Source organism: Capricornis sumatraensis, chromosome 3 (assembly GCF_032405125.1).
Source record: "Capricornis sumatraensis isolate serow.1 chromosome 3, serow.2, whole genome shotgun sequence".
Classification (NCBI taxonomy): Eukaryota; Metazoa; Chordata; class Mammalia; order Artiodactyla; family Bovidae; genus Capricornis; species Capricornis sumatraensis.
Genome location: NC_091071.1, coordinates 162,682,812 through 162,702,685, shown reverse-complemented (window position 1 = coordinate 162,702,685; position 19,874 = coordinate 162,682,812). Strand labels below are relative to the sequence as shown.

Below are 19,874 nucleotides of genomic sequence, written 5' to 3'. Positions count from 1 at the left end.
CCACCCTTATGGCAGAAAGTGAAGAAAAACTAGAGTCTCTTGATGAAAGTGAAAGAGGAGAGTGAAAAAGTTGGCTTAAAGTTCAACATTCAGTAAACAAAGATCATGGCATCTGGTCCCATCACTTCATGGCAAATAGATGGGGAAACAGTAAAAACAGTGGCAGACTTTATTTTGGGGGGCTCTAAAATCACTGCAGATGGTGACTGCAGCCATGAAATAAAAAGACACTTACCCCTTGGAGGAAAAGTTATGACCAACCTAGACAGCATATTAAAAAGCAGAGACATTACTTTGCCAACAAAGGTCCGTCTAGTCAAGGCTATGGTTTTTCCACTAGTCATGCAAGGATGTGAGGGTTGGACTATAAAGAAAGCTGAGCGCCGAAGAATTGATGCTTTTGAGCTGTGGTGTTGGAGAAGACTCCTGAGAGTCCCTTGGACTGCAAGGAGATCCAACCAGTCCATCCTAAAGGAGATCAGTCCTGAATATTCATTGGGAGGACTGATGTTGAAGCTGAAACTCCAATACTTTGGCCAGCTGATGCGAAGAGCTGACTCATTGGAAAAGACCCTGATGCTGAGAAACATTGAAGGCAGGAGGAGAAGGGGTCGACAGAGGATGAGATGGCTGGATGGCATCACCGACTCAATGGACATGAGTTTGAATAAACTCCAGGAGTTGATGATGGACAGGGAGGCCTGGCATGCTGTGGTTCATGGGGTTGCAAAGAGTTAGACACGGCTAAGCAACTGAACTGAACTGTTTCTATGTGTATGTGTGTATAAAAATTGAAAAAAAATTTTTTACACACTTTGCCCAACAATTTTACCTTGCTAGTAATGCTTAAGTATATGTTTATAAATAAATAGAACATATGAATAATTTGCTAATTACAAGTTCATTCAAAATTATATCGAGACGGTAATTGTGTATGTTCCAGAAGAAACTAATTAATAAGGTACAGCAAAAAGAAACAAACAAACAAAACGGAAGTGTACAATAAAAACACTGAACTTGAATTATCACCAAACCATCCCTCCCCTTCTCTGGTCTGTAGAAAAATCGTCTTCCAGGAAAGCAGTCCCTGGTGCCAAGAAAGGTTGGGGAGCACTGGTTTTCCCTAAAACGTTCAATATTCTGTGCTAGAACTTCCTCAAAAGTTGATTTGCTCCCACTTTCTGTCTAATCCATACTACCAAGGCCCCAAAATTGGAGCACAGATTGTCCACAGCCTTAGTCCCACCCCAGTTTCAACCATGAGTTCTGAAAGCAGCTGAATAAATAATAAAAACTAAGAGGAAAGGCTTTTAGAAGCAGCACTTGAATCATTTTATCTCCTTAAAGGACAAGGTTATTACTTGATACAATGAAGTTTAAAGTAAGATTACTATTGTGAAACGATATGTGATTTGCCTAGAACTCAAGAGATAATGTCAGGGTCTTCCACCTCCGATACATGAAAAGAGCTCAGCGCTTGTCTTTCATGTTCTGGTTTAGAATGGCTTTTTATTCATTTAACTCAGACACACCAGTCTGTGACTCACAGATAGTAAGCGCCTGTGCTCCAGGCCTGCTCTCAACCTAGCTGTGTCAACAAAAGACTGCCAGACAGCTAACAGCAATGACACTTGTGAAGATGAAATGATTTCTTGGAAAAAGCCTTTTATGGGAACAAAATCAGTGTCCTGAAGAGACAGCTGTAGTCCCGTGCTCACTGCAGCATTCTTCACAGTAGCCAAAATATGGAGACAATCTAAGTAAGTGTCCACTGATGGAAAGTGTCCACTGATGGAAAGGGTCCACTGATGGAATATTATTCAGCTATTAAAAAAGAAGGATGGCATTGAAACATGTATACTAGCATGTAAGAATCGAATCGCCAGTCTATGTCCGATGCAGGATACAGCATGCTTGGGGCTGGTGCACGGGGATGACCCAGAGGGATGTTGTGGGGAGGGAGGTGGGAGGGGGGTTCATGTTTGGGATCGCATGTACACCCGTGGTGGATTCATGTCAATGTATGGCAAGACCAATACAGTATTGTAAAGTAAAATAAAGTAAAAATAAAAATTAAAAAAAATAAAAATAAAATAAAAATAAAAAAGAAGGAAATCCTGCCCCTTGTGACAGGATGAATCTCGAAGACACTGTGGCAAGTGTAATAAACTAGGCAGAGAAAGGCAAAAGCTGTAGGATCTCACTCATGTAGAATCTTAAAAAAAAAAAAAAGAGTTGAACTCATGTAAGCAGAGAGTAGAACAGTGGTTGCCAGGGTCTCATGGGTGAGAGAAATGTGGAAATGTTGGTCAGAAGTCTATGGTGCAGCACGGTGACTATAGTTAACAATATGGTAATGTATGCTTAGGGCTTCCCTGGTGGCTCAGATGGTAAAGAATCTGCCTGCAATGAGGGAGACCTGGGTTCGATCCCTGGGTCAGGAAGATCCCTGGAGAAGGGAATGGCAACCCACTCCAGTATTCTTGCCTGGAGAAATTCATGGACAGAGAAGCTTGGTGGGCTACAGTCCATAGGGATGCAAAGGGTCAGACAAGACTGAGCAACTAACACTTTCACTAAATGTATGCATGAAATCTGCTGAGAGAGTAGACAAAGCGTTCTCACCGCCACCAAAAAAAAAAAAAAAAAAAACAACTGATACAGGAGGTGACAGATGGTTTTATTGACTTGATTTTGATGTGATAGTCATTTCACAATATATATGTGTATCAAACCATCACGTTGTACACTTTAAGTATATATAATTTATTTGTCAATTATACCTCAATAAAACTGGAAGGGGAAAAAAAGAAAAGCCTTTTTTGGGTATTCTGGATGCAAAATACCGATGGTCCCGAGGAGAAGTTTCTCAGAGAGCAGATGAGAGTTTGCCTGGGATTGTGGGGGGTGAGGTGGCTGGCTTTCAAAGGGCACAGAAAAATTTTGGAGTTATTTGATTGAGCTGATGGTTCCACAGACTTATGCTAAAACTCATCAAGTTGTACATTTAAATATATATAGTTCACGCTACATGAATTATACCTCAATAAATCTAAAATATTTCAGAGGGATAAAAAAAGACTTAGTCTTACAGAGAAAAAAAATCTTACATAGCTCTTTCCAAACAAGATGGATCATCTACACTTGAGGTATTTGCCAGAAACTCTATCTTGACTTACTGTCAAAAGCCAGGTTGAAATGAATGGTATCTGAGAAGGTCAGCCCACAAGAATACTAACCATCCATTTGCTCATGTTCTGATCAGCAAAAGGAAAACATATGAACCACATAAGCCTGGTACCTCATCAAAATGTTCTCACTTAACCACAGTTTCTTGTAATGTTCTCAATTATTTTTAATCAAGGCTTGATATAAGAAGGAGCAATGTGAATATTTTAGTTTTGCAAAAAAAAAGGAACTAGGAAGAAAGATGGAAATTTATGATAAGTAGAATTATAGTCCCTCAAAGATGTCCACTGGGTTCCCTGGTGGCTCAGATGGTAAAGAATCTGCCTGCAATGAGGGAGACCTGAGTTCGATCCCTGGGTCAGGAAGATCCCTAGAGAAGGGAGTGGCAACCCACTCTAGTATTCTTGCCTGGAGAATCTCATGGACAGAGGCGCCTGGCAGGCTGCAGTTCCATAGGGTCACAAAGGGTCGGACAAAACTGAGCCACTAACACTTTCACTTTCAAAGATATCCACATCATAAACTCTGGACCCTGTAAATATGTTACCTTACAGAGCAAAGGGGAATTAAGGTTGTAGGTGCCATTAAGAATGTTAATCAGCTGACCTTAAAATGGGGAGATTGTTTGGATTATCCAATAACCCAGTTACCCCGGGTAGGCCTAATGTAATCCCAAGAGCCCTTAAATGTGGAAGAGAGCAGAACAGAAGAGCCTGTGGGAGCTGCGACTATGTAGAGAGGCACAGGATGATGCAGCCATTTCTGGCTTTGAAGACAGAAGAAGTGGCCGGGATCCAGGGAATGTGGGCTGACTCCAGAAGTCTGAGTTCTCCCCTAGAGCTGCCAGGAGGAACACAAACCTGCCAGCTCCTTGATTTTAGCGAAGATCCCTTTCAGACTTCTGACCCCCAGAATTATGAAATAGTAAGCTACTGATTTCAGCCACGAAGATGGTGATGCTCTATTAGAACAGCAATAGAGAACAGAGTGTGTCCAGTGAAGTAAAATAGCACTGGTTTCATTTATTCACACATTCACTTAACAAATACTGAAAACTCTCCCTGGGCAAAGCATTGAGTTGGGTACCCTGTTGGGAACAAAACAGGTACAGGTGGAAATGAAATCCACAGTGCCCATGAATGGAGGAACCAGACAATGGTCAGATACTGGAAGGAGAACAAGGAGACGCACCACGCAGGATGAAGTGACCTGAGTGAAAGTCGCTCAGTCGCGTCCGACTCTTTGTGATCCCATGGAATGTAGCCCGCCCAGGCTCCTCTGTCCATGGAATTCTCCAAGCCAGAATACTGGAATGGGTTGCCTTTCCCTTCTTCAGGGGATCTTCCCAACCCAGGGATCAAACCCAGGTCTCCCACATTGCAGGCGGATTCTTAACCAGCTGAGCCACAAGGGAACCCACCACGCAGGCTTTGGTCGCGAACACTGCAGGGCCTGCCTGACTCTTCCACCTACAAGCTGCTATATTATGTAGGCCAGCCTTCAGTGAGGATTTTTTTTTTTCTTCCCCCATCACTTCTCTCCTATCTCAGAGAAATAGAAGGTCTTTCTATTCCCACCTGCATGTTAGGTTTCAGGTCCTTTCCTCCAGTTATAAACGTGCGGAGAGCATTTGAAAACCTCAGTCAAAGCTGGAAACTACAACCCGCCACAAGAGTGTGCACGTGAGGTGACTGCATTTGTTTTTTTCTTTTTTTTTTTTTCCTGCCAAACCAGAATTAGCCGGTATGGGAATGAACAAGCGTGGAGATTTGAAATTGGCACGGATTGGAAGGAAGCTCAGGTTAGGTTCGGGCACCTCCAAACGCACCCCACCCCCTTTTTTTTAAAAGCCACATGGACTGAGGTCTCGATCTCCAAGCTCCCCAAGACGGAGCTGGCCGGGCAGCGAGAAGCAGAGGCGCCGGGAGCCCGCACTGCGCGCCGAGCCAGGCGGAGCGCCGAGCCGCGGGCGCAGGCAGCTCCGGGATGATCCGCGACATCGCCACGAATCTCTCCGCCCAACCGCTCCGGGGGCTCCGAGGAAGGCAGCGAGTTCGGAGATCGGGTCCGGGAGCCGAGTGAGGCCGCCGCCCGGCGGGCTGTGGGCGGTGAGTATACCGGGCCGCGCTGCGCCGCGGGCCCGGGGATGGAGAGGCGCCGGGGGCATCTTGGACTGCGGTGGCCGCTGCGCCCCGAGACGCCCGGGAAGCGGCGGCGCGGGCCCCCGGGCCGGATCGGGGAAGGGGCTTCGGGCGATCGAGGGCAGGGCTGCGCAGAGGCGCGGTAGTCCAGCTCAGGCCGCCCGCCTGGGGGCCCGGGAGCCGCGGGTGAGGTCACCTCGGGGCGGAGCGTGGGGACGCGCGTCGCTCCCACCGTGGCCAGGGCCCCGCGCCCGTCGTCCAGGGCGCACGGCTCCCCTCCGCACTCCCACCCGGCCCCGGAGGCGCCCTCGGCCCCGCGCCCAGCCTCGCCCCCAGCATCCTCTCCCGACCCCCGTTAGGGACTCGAACTACAAGTGATGGGGCGCGGGGAGGAGGGGGCGGGGGAACCCGGGTCAGAGGACTTTCGGGGTTGCGGGAGGACTCCTGGGGCAGGCTGCAGGGATTGCGATCGGCCCCGCTTCCCCGCGGAGCTGGCGGGCTCCCAGCGTGTGGAGAGACACGGGATGGAGAAGGGGGTGAGGGGGTCTTGAGGTGCTGGGGAAGGCGGAGCACCGAGAGTCCCTCCCGAAGAGGGCGGCGATCGGGGGAGGCAGGCGGCGGGGAGGCCGGACCGCAGGGGTCCAGCCACTGGCGTGAGATTCGGGTCCCTCAGAGCGGTTCTGATCGAGGCCCCTCAGGAAGGGAAGGGGAGACAAAAATGAGGCGAGGGGCCGGGGGCAGCTTTGTCGGGACCGGACGCCGCTGAGGCCTCGGACGGCGTTTTCGGAGCTCAACTCTGCTTAACAATTAAGCCGTTTTCTTTCCACGGAAAAGCTGATCTAGGCTCATTAGCAAGGATGAGTGAGGGTTATTATTGGACGCTGGAAAGGTTCCTTTTCGCTTTGCCTGTGATGTGTATGTGTGTGTATGAGACAGTCAGTTAGTCAGTTAGTTATTCTCCATTCACTAGTGATGGTGGATAAAATAGGCTTTGGAATCCCTCAGACCCGGGTCCAAATTTGGCTTACCACGCAGGTGGCGCCAGTAGTAAAGAACCCACTTGCCAATGCAGGTAGACTTAAGAGAGGTGGGTTCGATCCCTGTGTTGGGAAGATCCCCTGGAGGAGGGCATGGCAACCCATTCTAGTTTCCCTGCCTGGAGAATCCCACGGACAGAGGAGCCTGGTGGGCTACCGTCCATAGGGTTGCAGAGTTGGACATGACTGAAGCAACTTAGCGCGCATGCATGTACCTGGTAGTTTAGCCTCTCAAAGCTGCATGGCCCCCGTTCTACAAGTAGCCTTGATTTCCTTATCTGTGAAATGGAACATTAGTATCAACTGGACAGAATCGTGGTGGAGAAGCCACCAAGCACAATCCCTGGCCATAGGAGGCACTCAGGTGTTCAGTTCCCTCTAATTTATGTGTTCAGTTCAGTTCAGTCGCTCAGTCGTGTCTGACTCTTTGCGGCCCCATGAATCGCAGCACACCAGGCCTCCCTGTCCATCACCAACTCCCAGAGTTCACCCAAACTCTTGTCCATCGAGGCGGTGATGCCATCCAGCCATCTCATCCTCTGTGTCCCCTTCTCCTCCTGCCCCCAATCCCTCTCAGCATCAGGGTCTTTTCCAATGAGTCAACTCTTCGCATGAGGTGGCTAAAGTATTGGAGTTTCAGCTTTAGCATCAGTCCTTCCAAAGCACACCCAGGACTGATCTCCTTTGGAATGGACTGGTTGGATCTCCTTGCAGTCCAGGGACTCTCAAGAGTCTTCTCCAACACCACAGTTCAAAATCATCAATTCTTCGGCGCTCAGCTTTCCTTACAGTCCAACTTTCACATCCAAACATGACCACTGGGAAAACCATAGCCTTGACTAGACGGACCTTTGTTGGCAAAGTAATGTACCCGACTGTCCTTTCTAGTGTGCTGTGGTCTCCGCACTAGCTCAGCTGCTCCAGGCTCTTTAGCCTGTTGACCTCAAGTGCACCCTCCAAAGGCTGGATATTTCCAGTGCATACCAGGTCTAGAGTACAAATATTGATAAAGCCAGATTACAGAGGGGCCCACTACACACCTATATCTAATGATGAACCTGCTGCCAGCATAGCTGTCCACCTCTGGGGAAGACTGTATTTTATATTTTATTTTGGAGCTTTCCCTTTCACTTCTCATTTATAGTGAACTCCTTACATGCTAACATAATCGACCCTGATGCTGGGAAAGATTGAGGGCAGGAGGAGAAGGGGACGACAGAGGATGAGATGGTTGGATGGCATCACTGATTCAAGGGACATGAGTTTGAGCCAACTCTGGGAGATAGTGAAAGACAGGGAAGCCTGGCATGCTGCAGTCCATGGGATCACAGAGTTGGACCAACAACAACATCACAATAGTCAAATTAAAAATCGATGACTTGCTTATAAAACTTACTCCTCTAACAGCGGTGTGGAAAGTTTAATTTCCTTTTAATCTCTGAAACACTCCCACAGGCTCTAAATTATTTTCATTTCTGCCTGTTACCAGGTAAATATATAGCTGACTTCCATGTCATAGCCTGCGTGTGTTACTTCATTTACCCCATAAATAGTTTCTCTTTCACTGGTAATGAACTCACTTTAGGGAAGGTGGGAAGTTGACTATTGGTCCCTAATCTTCCCATCTCCTTCCTTCAGCTTCTTCAGTGCCAGGCCCTAATGTGACAGGCAGGGCTTCTATTGTAGGTGAGCCTAGAATGGGTTACGTTTTATACTTCCCTTTCTATCATTAGGCAGACTTTCCTCTCATGGTGGGAGATGAGGGTGTTGGGGAAGCACACACACAAGTCTACAGCCCAGTGCAGAATAGTCTTCCCAAGGGAAAGGGCTCTGAATTGCCACCAGTCTACTGGAGGCAAGAAGCTGAACCAGCAGATGTTTAAAAGATAGAGGGAACTTTACTTTCTTATAATAAAGTTTGTCATTCAGTCACTGAGTTGTGCCCAACTCTTTGCCACCCCATGGACTGCAGCACACCAGACTTCTCTGTCCTTCCCATCTCCCGGAGCTTGCTCAAACACATGTCCATTGAGTCGGTGATGCCACCCAGTCATCACATCCTCTGTCGCCCCCTTCTCCTCCTGCCCTCAATCTTTCCCAGCATCAAGGTCTTTGCATCAGATGGCTAAAGTATTGGAGCGTCAGCATGAGTTCTTCCAATGAATATTCAAGGTTGATTTCCTTTTGGATTGACTGGTTTGAGCTCCTTGATATATATTTATTTAGAACTTTCCCCAAAAATTTAAATAGAGAAATTACTTGAAAGACCATCATTCAAAGAATAATCTCCATCAACAGGTTTGTTTCACTCCAGTCTGTTTCCCCCTCTCCCCCACGGATAACATATTTTTTAAAACAATCAAAAAGGAGTTATTTCATGCACCCCGTTTTGTGACCCCCTCCCCCAAGTATAATTCACACCTTAGTGTGACCTTTATATGTCTTCAAAGAGCCTGTGTAGTTTTATTTTTGATGGTGCACTGGCATTGCATAGCTATGGCATGAGTGACTGATTTAACACTTACTGTTTAATGTTGGATATTAGAGATATTTGTAAGATTTATTTTTTTCCTCATTCTTTCAAAGTTTCACTATTAGAATTCAGTTAAACCTTGAAGGATGAGCAGAAGAGGAGCAGGAGATTAGAAGGAGAGAAGAGAGTAGCCGAAAGAAGAAAACGTCATGCACAAAACCTCGCAAGGCTGTGCCAGGTTCAGGGAGCTGCAGGTGCTTCCACCAGCCTGGAAAGTAGAGGGCAAAGGTGAAGAACGGGAGGAGGGAGCTGGCAGAGTGGCAGATAATGCAAGAGGAGAACCTGGGGGCAGACAGGGCAGTTTGAACTTGATCCTCAAGATAACCTGACAGGGTGGGGAAGTTGCACAGTAAGATAGCATTTTATTGCTCCCAGCAGCCTGGGTAAACGAGAGATAGACAGGAAGAACCCCGCAGAGAGCAGCAGTGTGGGCAGGAAGTGCAGTGGCTGAGAACTGCCCAGCTGTTTAAGAGATAGAATCATCTAAAAGATAAAAACAATGAATACGAAAGGAGGAGTCAAGCTGTGTTAATTGCTCGGTGGTGTCCAACTCTTGGTAACACCATCGACTGTAGGCTGCCAGGCTCTCTGTCTGTAGAGTTTCCCAGGCAAGAGTACTGGAGTGGGTTGCCATTTCCTTCTCCAGGGCATCGAACCTGGGTCTCCTGCACTGCAGGTAGACGCTTTACTGTCTGAGCCACCAGGGAAGCCCAACAGATAAAAATAATGAGTACGAGAGAAAGGAAGAGTCACGATGAGCCCCAGGATAGATCCTTTAAATTGCTCTTCCACTAGCATCTTTGATCCTTTAGTGCCTGTTTCTTCCCAACAAACTCTTAGTCTGGGGATTAGTGAACTTTTCCTATAAAGGGTCAGAGAGTAAGCATTTTAAGTTCTGCAAGTCACATAGCCTTCAAAAAGGTAAAAACAATTCTTCGCTCAGGAGTGTCCAGAGAGAGGCGGTGCAAACGGCACAGGGTGCTTCCCTAAAGGAGGCTGGGCTCTGGGTGCTTTGCCACATCTGCTTCTCTGTCCTCTCGTCCATGCACAGAAAAGCCCCCCAGTTGGAGGTGTTCCTAGTGCATTTGGGACCGTTTTGTACATCACCTTCCTCCACTGCAACTAAAGGATTTTCAATAATAATCACATGTCATGGTCAGTAATAATGTTTTTCTGATTTGCTCTTTTGTTTTAAAATAATTACCTGAAACAAAGAATGCATTTGCATTTTAAGGACATTATTCAAACTGGGTAAAACATTTCTTGCGTTGACTGCTTTCCAAACCCGAGTTTTTCACCTTGCGGTCTTGCACTCTGTTTCGCTCTTTTAAATTTTAAACAAAAATAAAGACTGCAGGTGGGCATGTGGAGGGCAAAGGTCAAGTAGCTGGCATCCTGCTCTTCATCTCCACCATCATGTGATGTCAGGGTCCATCTCAAATGTCCTGCTAAAGGCAGTGATGTGTAACATTGCAGGCACTGCAGATCCCAGCTGAGCTGAGGTGAGTGTCAGCAGTTCTAAATTCTTAGAAACTCTTACTGTCAAAACAGATATATGCATACAGATGGTCAAAAGCCACAGGAAAAGATGTTCAATGCAAATTAAAATTTCAGTGGTCAGAATAGCCACCGTCAAGAAGTCTACAAATAATAAATGCTGGAGAGGATGTGGAGAAAAAGGGAACCCTCCTACACTCTTGGTAGAAATGTAAATTTGTGTAGCCACTATAGAAAACAGTGTGGAGATTCCTTTAAAACCTAAAAATAGAGTTGCCATATGATCTAGCAGTTCCACTCATGGGCATGTATCTGGAGAAAACCATAATTCAAAAAGATACATACACCCGAATTTTTCACTGCAGCACTGTTTATCATAGCCAAAATGTAGAAGTAGCCAAAATGTCCATCAACAGAGGAATGGATAAAGAAAATGTGGTACATATATACAATAGAATAATATCCAGCCATTTAAAAAAAATAATGCCATTTGCAGTAACATGGGTGGATCTAGAGATTGTCATACTGAGTGAATTATGTCAGATAGGAAAACACAAATATCATATGCTATCACTCATGTGGAATCTAAAAAATGAAACAAATGAACTTATTCACAAAACAGAAACAGATTCACACTTAGAAAACAAACTTACGGTTACCAAAGAGGAAAGGTCAGAGGGAGGGATAAATTAGGAGTTTGGAATTAACATATACACACTACTGTATATAAAATAGATAATCAATAAGGACCTACTGCATAGCACAGGAAACTACATTCAATATTATATAATAACCTATAAAGGAAGCTGAATTGCTGTGCTGTGCTCCTGACATGCTATTGTAAATCAACTATACTTCAATAAAAAGATTTTTTAAAAAGAAATAGACAGTAAAGAGAAAAAGCCGGGTATGTGCAGCTGGGGCCCTATACGTGTCAGTTCAGTTCAGTCGCTCAGTCGTGTCCAACTCTTTGTGACCCCATGGACTGCAGCATGCCAGGCTTCCCGGTCCATCACCAACTCCCGGAGCTTGCTCAAACTCATGTCCATTGAGTCGGTCATGCCATCCAGCCATCTCATCCTCTGTCATCCCCTTCTCTTCCTGCCCTCAATCTTTCCCAGCATCTGGGTCTTTTCCAGTGAGCCAGTTCTTCTCATCAGGTAGCCGAAGCCAAAATATCACCATTAGTTGTCTGAAATAACTTCCGTGTAGAGCACAGTGTTTAGAAAATGATGCTGATGCGATGCTTACAGACATAATATGAAAACATCATTGTTTGAAACTTTGACCAACAAAGGATTTTTTCAGGGAAGAGTATTTTGTCAGTGACATCTAGAATTACTGGCACAACAGTGATGACAAAAAAGCAGACCAACTTTTAGTCGTTTGTTCTTGTTTTTTTTGTCCTCGTTGGTGGTTTCTGGGGCCTCTGCTCTGTCCACGGTGCTTCACTGCCTGGTAGGGCTCAGCTGCCCAACAATCATTTCCACTTGTTGTAGACAGTAGTTTGTTTCATTGTCCTGAACACTGAGGCCCCAACATAGCCACCATCCTCCTCGTTCTCAACCAATGAGCTAGCTTCCCTGGACTTCACCAAAGAAATTACACTAATAAGCATAACTTTCCATCCCATGCTTACCATCTTATCTCTATCTACCTGCTGCTTCCTCCAGTCTTACAGGATTGGTCACCCTTCCTGATCAAGACTAACCCTGTCCCATGACCTCTGGGATTAGTCATTCTCTGTCTTTCTGGGCTTCCCAAGTGGCTCAATGGGTAAAGAATTTGCGTGCAGTGTTGAAGTCACAAAATACTTGGGTTTGATCCTTGAGTTGGGAAGATCCCCTCGGGGAAGGGCACGGCAGTCCACTTCAGTATTCTTTCCTGGAGAATCCCATGGACAGAGGAGCCTGGCAGACTACGGTCCATGGGGTCACAGAGAGTCAGACATGACTGAAGTGACTTAGCACGCATGCATCTATGTCTGTCTCTGTCTTTATCTCTATCTCTATTTTTTTCTTTATTCTCAGTTCCTATGCACGTACTTCAATCTCATCCTACAAGATAAAACCAGAGACCTTCCCTGACCTGGTATCGTCTCCCCTCTAGCTCCATCCAACCTCCATCCTCTTGATTGAACAACTTGAGAGATGGGTCTGTGCAAAGCACATATCCCATCTTATCTCTTCCTTGTGCAAATGCAGCTGCCAACTGTTCATTTTGTAAAGATAAACTCCAAGATCTTTTTTTGACACATAAGGGTCTTCAAGATCTGCTGCTGCTGCTGCTGCTGCTAAGTTGTGTCTGACTCTGTGCGATCCCATAGAAGGCAGCCCGCCAGGCTCCGCCGTCCCTGGGATTCTCCAGGCAGGAACACTGGAGTGGGTTGCCATTTCCTTCTCCAATGCATGAAAGTGAAAAGTGAAAGTGAAGTCATGTCCGACGCTTTGCGACCCCGTGGAGTGTAGCCCACCAGGCTCCTTCGTCCATGGGATTTTCCAGGCAAGAGTACTGGAGTGGGGTGCCATTGCCTTCTCCGCTTCAAGATATAGCCCCTGGCTTTCTGGTAACCTGAACATCACTGTAGTGTCCAAATTTCTTTAGTCTGATTTCCTATTGTCTTATCAGTTTTCTAGCTTCCCAGGTAAATGCTCAGAATGGGGTGGACAGAGGGGATAAAAGTAAGTCTTGTATGTCAGACATAGCATCACCATTATTAGAAAACTCTATCTCCCATTGTCAGATAACAAATTAGCTTCTTCTTTACCAGTCTCTGCTGAGTTGGGTTCGTATGAGTCAGTCCTCCTGAGACCAACCCCCTGTAGCTGTACTGAACAAATCGAACACTTGGACCTACAAAACTAAGAACAATATCCTCTGCCAGGAGCCTGCACAGGACTGAGCTACTCTGCCTAAGGCCAAGCGCCTTCCTTCTCTGACACCTGTGTTATCTGTCAGTTTCCACCTCAGTAAGGGATACAAGGCTTGGGCTTTGGAATCAGGAATAGCTGGGTTCAATTCCCAGGTTCCTGTCTAGCCATACTATCTACTGGCCTTGAGAACTTGGGAAAGGTGCTTAACTTCTCTGAGTCGATTTTCATTTCTTTGAAATAACCATCATAGTACTTATATACAGGATGACTGTAAAGATGAAACAGGTTTCATAAAAGCACTTGGTCTTGTGAAAAAGCAAGGCGTGTTCCCAAATCTACATAATGACGAAGACTAAAGATCCAGTGTGACGGTGGTGTGACTTTGGTTTTGATGGAGAGGTAGTGCTGTCCAAAGAAGGAGGAGATATTTTTTGTTCTGATGTTCCATGAAATTATTTGTCCTTATGTATTTCAGAACATCTTGGAAAATGTATACAAGTCATGAAGACATTGGGTATGATTTTGAAGATGACCCCAAAGATAAGAAGACACTTAAACCCCACCCAGATATTGATGGCGGCTGGGCCTGGATGATGGTCTTGTCCTCTTTCTTTGTGCACATCCTCATCATGGGCTCCCAGATGGCCCTGGGCGTCCTCAACGTGGAGTGGCTTGAAGAATTCCATCAGAGCCGCGGCCTGACGGCGTGGGTCAGCTCCCTCAGCATGGGCGTCACCTTGATTGTGGGTATGTTCACGCGTGACCTGTTGTCAATTATAGTATGACAGTCCCTCGCTGTAAGTCATGCTTTCTCTAGTTGAAGTACCAGAGATTAGATGTTAGTGGATGTTACTCTTGTTTTTATTGTGGTCACTTATACGTAACATGAAATTTACCCTTTTAACCATTTTTAGGTATACAGTTCAATACCATTGAGTACATTCACCACCACCATCCATCTCCAGAACTTTTCTCATCTTCCTAAACTGAAATCCTACCAATTAAGCCATAACTCCCCATTGCCACCTCTCCTCTCAGCCCCCTGTCTCTGGCCACTACCATTCTGTTTTATGTCTCTATGAATTTGTTTACTCTAAGTACCTTGAATAAATAGAATCTGACAATATTTGTTCTTTTGTGTGATACTCCTATTTGAGTACTGTAAACATTGGTGTCGGAGAAGACTCTTGAGAGTCTCTTGGACTGCAAGGAGATCCAGCCAGTCCAAAGGAGATCAGCCCTGGGTGTTCTTTGGAAGGAATGATGCTAAAGCTGAAACTCCAATACTTTGGCCACCTCATGTGAAGAGTTGAGTCATTGGAAAAGACTCCAATGCTGGGAGGGATTGGGGGCCGGAGGAAAAGGGGATGACAGAGGATGAGATGGCTGGATGGCATCACTGACTCAATGGACATGAGTTTGAGTGAACTCTGGGAGTTGGTGATGGACAGGGAGGCCTGGTGTGCTGCAATTCATGGGGTCACAAAGAGTCAGACATGACTGAGCGACTGAACTGAACTGAACTGAACTGAACTGAAACATTTTGAGCATTTAAAAATATGATCATTAAAAATGTTTGCCCCTGTTTTCTTAACTATTATAAATCATTACCATTACAAATCTGTTTTTAAACACTTATCAATATTTTAAAAGATAAAATACTTAGAGAAAACACAGTAAAAGTAAATAGCCATCTTATTTCAGAGCCCTGGTGTTTTAAATTTGGAATATTGATCCCATGTGGTTGAAAAATCTATTAAACTGTTTTTAGAAAGGTTATAGATATAGCTAACAGGAAGGAATAATAACATATTCTTGTATTTTGTAGTTTAAGCTAACCACCCAGCAGTCTATGAAAGCAATTCTTACCTAGTTGGAGATAGTAAATCAGAAAGCTGAAAAAAAGTGAAAGTGGTTAGTCACTCAGTCTTTGTGAGCTCATGGATTGTAGCCCGTCAGGCTCCTCTGTCCATGGGATTCTCCAGGCAAAAATATTGGAGAATACTGCCCTGCCCTTCTCCAGGGAAAACATAAATGGCCTCAAATATCTTCCTGGTTTTGTGAAAGTATGTGTATGACAGGCATATGTGTGTTTGACAAGAGTCTGTGCCTTGTCAGTGATTTCCACATTGGTAATTAATTGCTTGAATTCAATTCAGAGATTTGTTGATCTTGGCTGGTATTCAGCCAGTTTGTTTTTGGATAATACTGGTGACATTAGTAACAGTGGCCATGCTAATGACAGAAAACAAGGACAGAGTGTTATTTCTCAAGATGTGTGCAGGGGGTATGTGTTTATCACAGGGAATGGTTACTGATCTAGTTCTAAAATTAAATAAGGGCACCATTATGTGTGTGAGTGAATTGTTGATAAATCATTTTTGCCTGTAACTGTAATTAACTGACTCCTTCAACCCTGCCGTGGCCTTGTTCAAATCAGGACTGTTGCATCATATAAGTGCAAGTAGGTTAATCTTAGTGCAGGGAGTTGCTAGTTTTATGTTGGGTATGGGCTTCCCTAGTGGTTCAGATGGTAAAGAATCTGCCTGCAATGAAGGAGACCCTGGTTGGATCCCTGGGTTGGGAAGATCCCCTGCAAGAGGGCATGGCAACCCACTCCAGTATTCTTGCCTGGAGAATTCCATGGACAGAGGAGCCTGGCGGGCTACAGTCCAGGGGGTTGCAAAGAGTCAGACATGACTGAGTGAATAACACTTTCATGTTGGATATAATTTTACCTTTTCAATGAGTAAGTAAAGGAAAACTAGTCTTCTGAAATACTTAAATCCATTTTCTTACCTTTTTAAAAATGAACATTTAGAGGGTAGAACAAAATACTTTCAGATTCAAACTAGGAAGTGTGTGTGTACAACAAAAAAGAAAATTCAGCCAAAGGCAAGGATATTTGTCCCAATTTTCCAAGCCATCCAGTAAGATTGTCTTTGGTATTAATTCATGTTTCACAAGTTCCACAGGCATAAACAATGGAAATCATTCCTAAAGTTTTTGGATGTGGTTCTTGGGCTTCCCTCATAGCTCAGTTGGTAAAGAATCTGCCTGTAATGAGACCCTGGTTCGATTCCTGGGTCGGGAAGATCCCCTGGAGAAAGGATAGGCCACCCACTCCAGTATTCTTAGGCTTCCCTGTGGCTCAGCTCATAAAGAATCTGTCTGCAATGCGGGAGACCCAGGTCCAATCCCTAGGTTGGGAAGATCCCTTGGAGAAGGGAAAGGCTACCCACTCCAGTATTCTGGCCTGGAGAGTTCCATGGACTGTATAGGCCATGGGGGTCACAAAGGGTCAGACACAACTAAGCTACTTTCACTTTCACTTTCCTGAAGATGATCCCCAAATCACAACACCTAACTCAACAGTGGTGATGAAATGTGATTGTCACCTTTAATTGGGAGGTAACCGTGGATTCTGAATTCTGAGAGTCCTTGAATTCCAGACAGTGGAGCTTCTGACAGTAGAATAACCTTCTTCAGGAAAGGTACCTGCCAGATAAACATCTTTTATCTTGTGCTCAGAAATTATAGCACAGCAAGGCTCATAGTTATATAAATGAAAGGTCTTTTATTCTATCATGACCCTAAATTGCTATTCATTATCTAAGGTGCCTGATACAGGTGGCAGCAGATATGTTGAGTGCTTTTCCAAGGCAGAAGTCAGCAAAAACAGCTCTCCTTTATTTAGCACTTATTACACACCAAGTGTGGGCTTCCCAGGTGGTGCTAGTGGTAAAGAACATGCCTGTCAATGCAGGAGATGTAAGAGGTGGGTTCAATCCCTGGGTCGGCAAGCTCCCCTGGAGAAGGGTATGGCAGCCCACTCCAGTATACTTGCCTGGAAAATTCCACGGACAGAGGAGTCTGGTGGGCGACAGCCCACAGTGTTGTAAAGAGCTGGACACGACTGAAGCTACTTAGCATGCACGAACTCATGCACATGCCAAGTGTATATGATGCACGTGATCTCATTCGATTCTCTGGCAAGCCTGGGGGCCAGACCCTCATCTTCATCTCACAGAGGAGAACATGCAACACGCAGAGACATTACATTACTGAAGTTAACTTGTAACCAGTAAGTGAGGGACAGGCTTCAAATGGGATCCGTTGGAATCCAAAATGGTGCCCACTCTACCATCCTGCCTGCCATGACATTGAACGAGAACCAAAAATATATTTGAAGTGAATAAGTATAAATTGTTTCCTCTTTCTCATCCTTGTAAGGACACTGAGTTACCGCTTTTAAATTTAAAAATTCCATGAATTGTGTCACAGAGTTGAAAGCACTCTCTTGGGCAGTGACTCGCACATGGGGAAATTAAGTAAATTCATCCTTTGTTTTATTTGGCTGCGTCGAGTATTAGTTGCAGCGCTTGAGGTCTTCCTTGTGTCATATAAGGTCTTCCATCTCAGCGCACAGACTCTCTAGTTGTAGCACACAAGCTCAGGAGTTGCATGGGCTTCATTGCTCCATGGCATGTGAGATTTTAGTTCCCTGACCAGGGACTGAACCCACGTCCCCTGCATTGCAAGGCTGATTCTTTACCTGCTGTATCACCAGGAAGTCCAAGCTTAGTAAATTTTTAACCTGAAATAGTCCCACCTGAACACAGGGTTTCATAACTACATAAAGTAATAATGATCAAAAAATGTGACATCTTTTTAATTTTTTTTGGCGACACTGCACAACTTGAGGGATCTTACTGTAATGAGAGTTCTGAGTCCTAACCACTGACTGCCAAGGAATTCCCTAAGATGATGTTTAAAATGCATGATCTTGGACTTCCCTGGTAGTCTTGCGGTAAAAACTACACCCTTCCAATGCAGGGGACTTGTGTTCCACCCCTGGTTGGGGAATTAAGATCCCACATTCCACACAGCACAGTCAAAATAAATAAATAAATAAATAAAATGGATAATCTTACTGAATGCTCCAATACTTTGACCACCTATTGTGAAGAGCCAACTCATTGGAAAAGACCCTGATGCTGGAAAAGACTGAGGGCAAAAGGAGAAGAGGGAGGCAGAGGATGAGATGGTTAAATAGCTTCACTGACTGAGTAGATACGAATTTGAGCAAACTCCAGGAGATAGTGAAGGACAGAGGAGCCTGGTGTGCTGCAGTCCATGAGGTCGCAAAATCAGACCTGACTTAGCGGCTAAACAACAACAGCAATACTGAATGTCGAGTACAGCCTCAAATGGTATGACTAAAATATAGATTGCTGTTTGAAGAAGGAATCTCTTATCCCAAGACAAATTGCCAGAAAGGCAGGAAGAAAAGAGGGTTGACAGAAAAAAAAAAAAAAATAGAGCAAAGTGTATTCCTTAATCTCCACACAGTGTCCTAAATGCATAGCCTGATGGGCCGCATTGGAACTGAGAGTCAGCAGAGCCTGAAGTATGTGTGAAGTCATGAGAAGTTCTTTCCGGCTTGGTTTGCATCTAGATGTCCTCATGAAAACAGGCTACAGGTGCCTCGCCTGAAGCATGGACGTCCCGAGAGCCCCCTTCCATACTCCCTTAAAGTCTGGAGAAAAAACTCAAATGTGTACGGAAGCCAAACAAGCAGTGTACATGAGACCGGGAGGCCAAATAAGAGACTAACATTTGGGTGGGGACTGCGGCAAACTGGAGAGGGTGTGACACAGCCAAACAGGATCACCTGCCGTACAGAGCCAGCTGCTTTGGGCCGTATGGGAAGATCTGTTGCCCCTGGATTTTTTATGAATAATCCTAATTTTTCAATGTTGGCAACTGACTCAAAACATTTAAAACTTTGTTCTTGATAAACAAATGTATACATGGGCTCGGTGGAGCCCCTGGACCTCTAGTGGAGGATCTGTTGTAGACCAGAAAATGAATCAACATGTCTGTTTATTTCAGGTCTGTCTTCCCTGAAAATCTAGAACCTTGCGTTCTTCGGGGACATTATTGAAACCTGTCTTTGCGTGCCAAAAGCTCTCTGCACATACGGGCATGGTGGGGGGGTTGGCTTGTTTTAGTTAACAGCCCTAGTAATGTTTTGTCTTCATATAAAGATTCCCTAAGAAAAGAAAATGAAAATAAAATGCCACTCAGTTCAGTTCAGTTCAGTCGCTCAGTCGTGTCTGACTCTTTGCGACCCCAGGGACTGTAGCACGCCAGGCTTCCCTGTCCATCACCAACTCCTGAAGTTTACTCAAACTGATGTCCACTGAGTTGGTGATGCCATCCAACCATCTCATCCTCTGTTGTCCCCTTCTCCTCCTGCCTTCAACCTTTCCCAGCATCAGGGTCTTTTCAAATGAGTCAGTTCTTCGCATCAGGTGGCCAAAGTATTGGAGTTTCAGCTTCAGCATCAGTCCTTCTAATGAACACTCAGGACTGATCTCCTTTAGGATGGATCTCCTTGCAGTCCAAGGGATTCTCAAGAGTCTTCTCCAACACCACAGTTCAAAAACATCGATTCTTTGGTGCTTGGCTTTATTTATGGTCCAACTCTCACATCCATACATGACTACTGGAAAAACTATAGCCTTGACTAGAGGGACCTTTGTTGGCAAAGTAATGTCTCTGCTTTTTAATATGTTGTCTAGGTTTGTCATAACTTTCC

The 19,874-nt window shown here is 45.2% G+C and overlaps 1 protein-coding gene across 1 annotated transcript in view; it reads left to right on the top strand.

The window, feature by feature from the left end:
- Window positions 1-5,197: 5,197 nt before the first annotated feature.
- Window positions 5,198-19,874, top strand: part of SLC16A14 (solute carrier family 16 member 14) — a 30,869-nt gene continuing 16,192 nt past the window's right edge. The window contains exons 1-2 of the mRNA XM_068969391.1: window positions 5,198-5,297; window positions 13,746-14,017. Coding sequence (XP_068825492.1) covers window positions 13,759-14,017 — 259 coding nt within the window. The 5' untranslated portion in view covers window positions 5,198-5,297; window positions 13,746-13,758. The remainder of the gene's footprint in view (window positions 5,298-13,745; window positions 14,018-19,874) is intronic.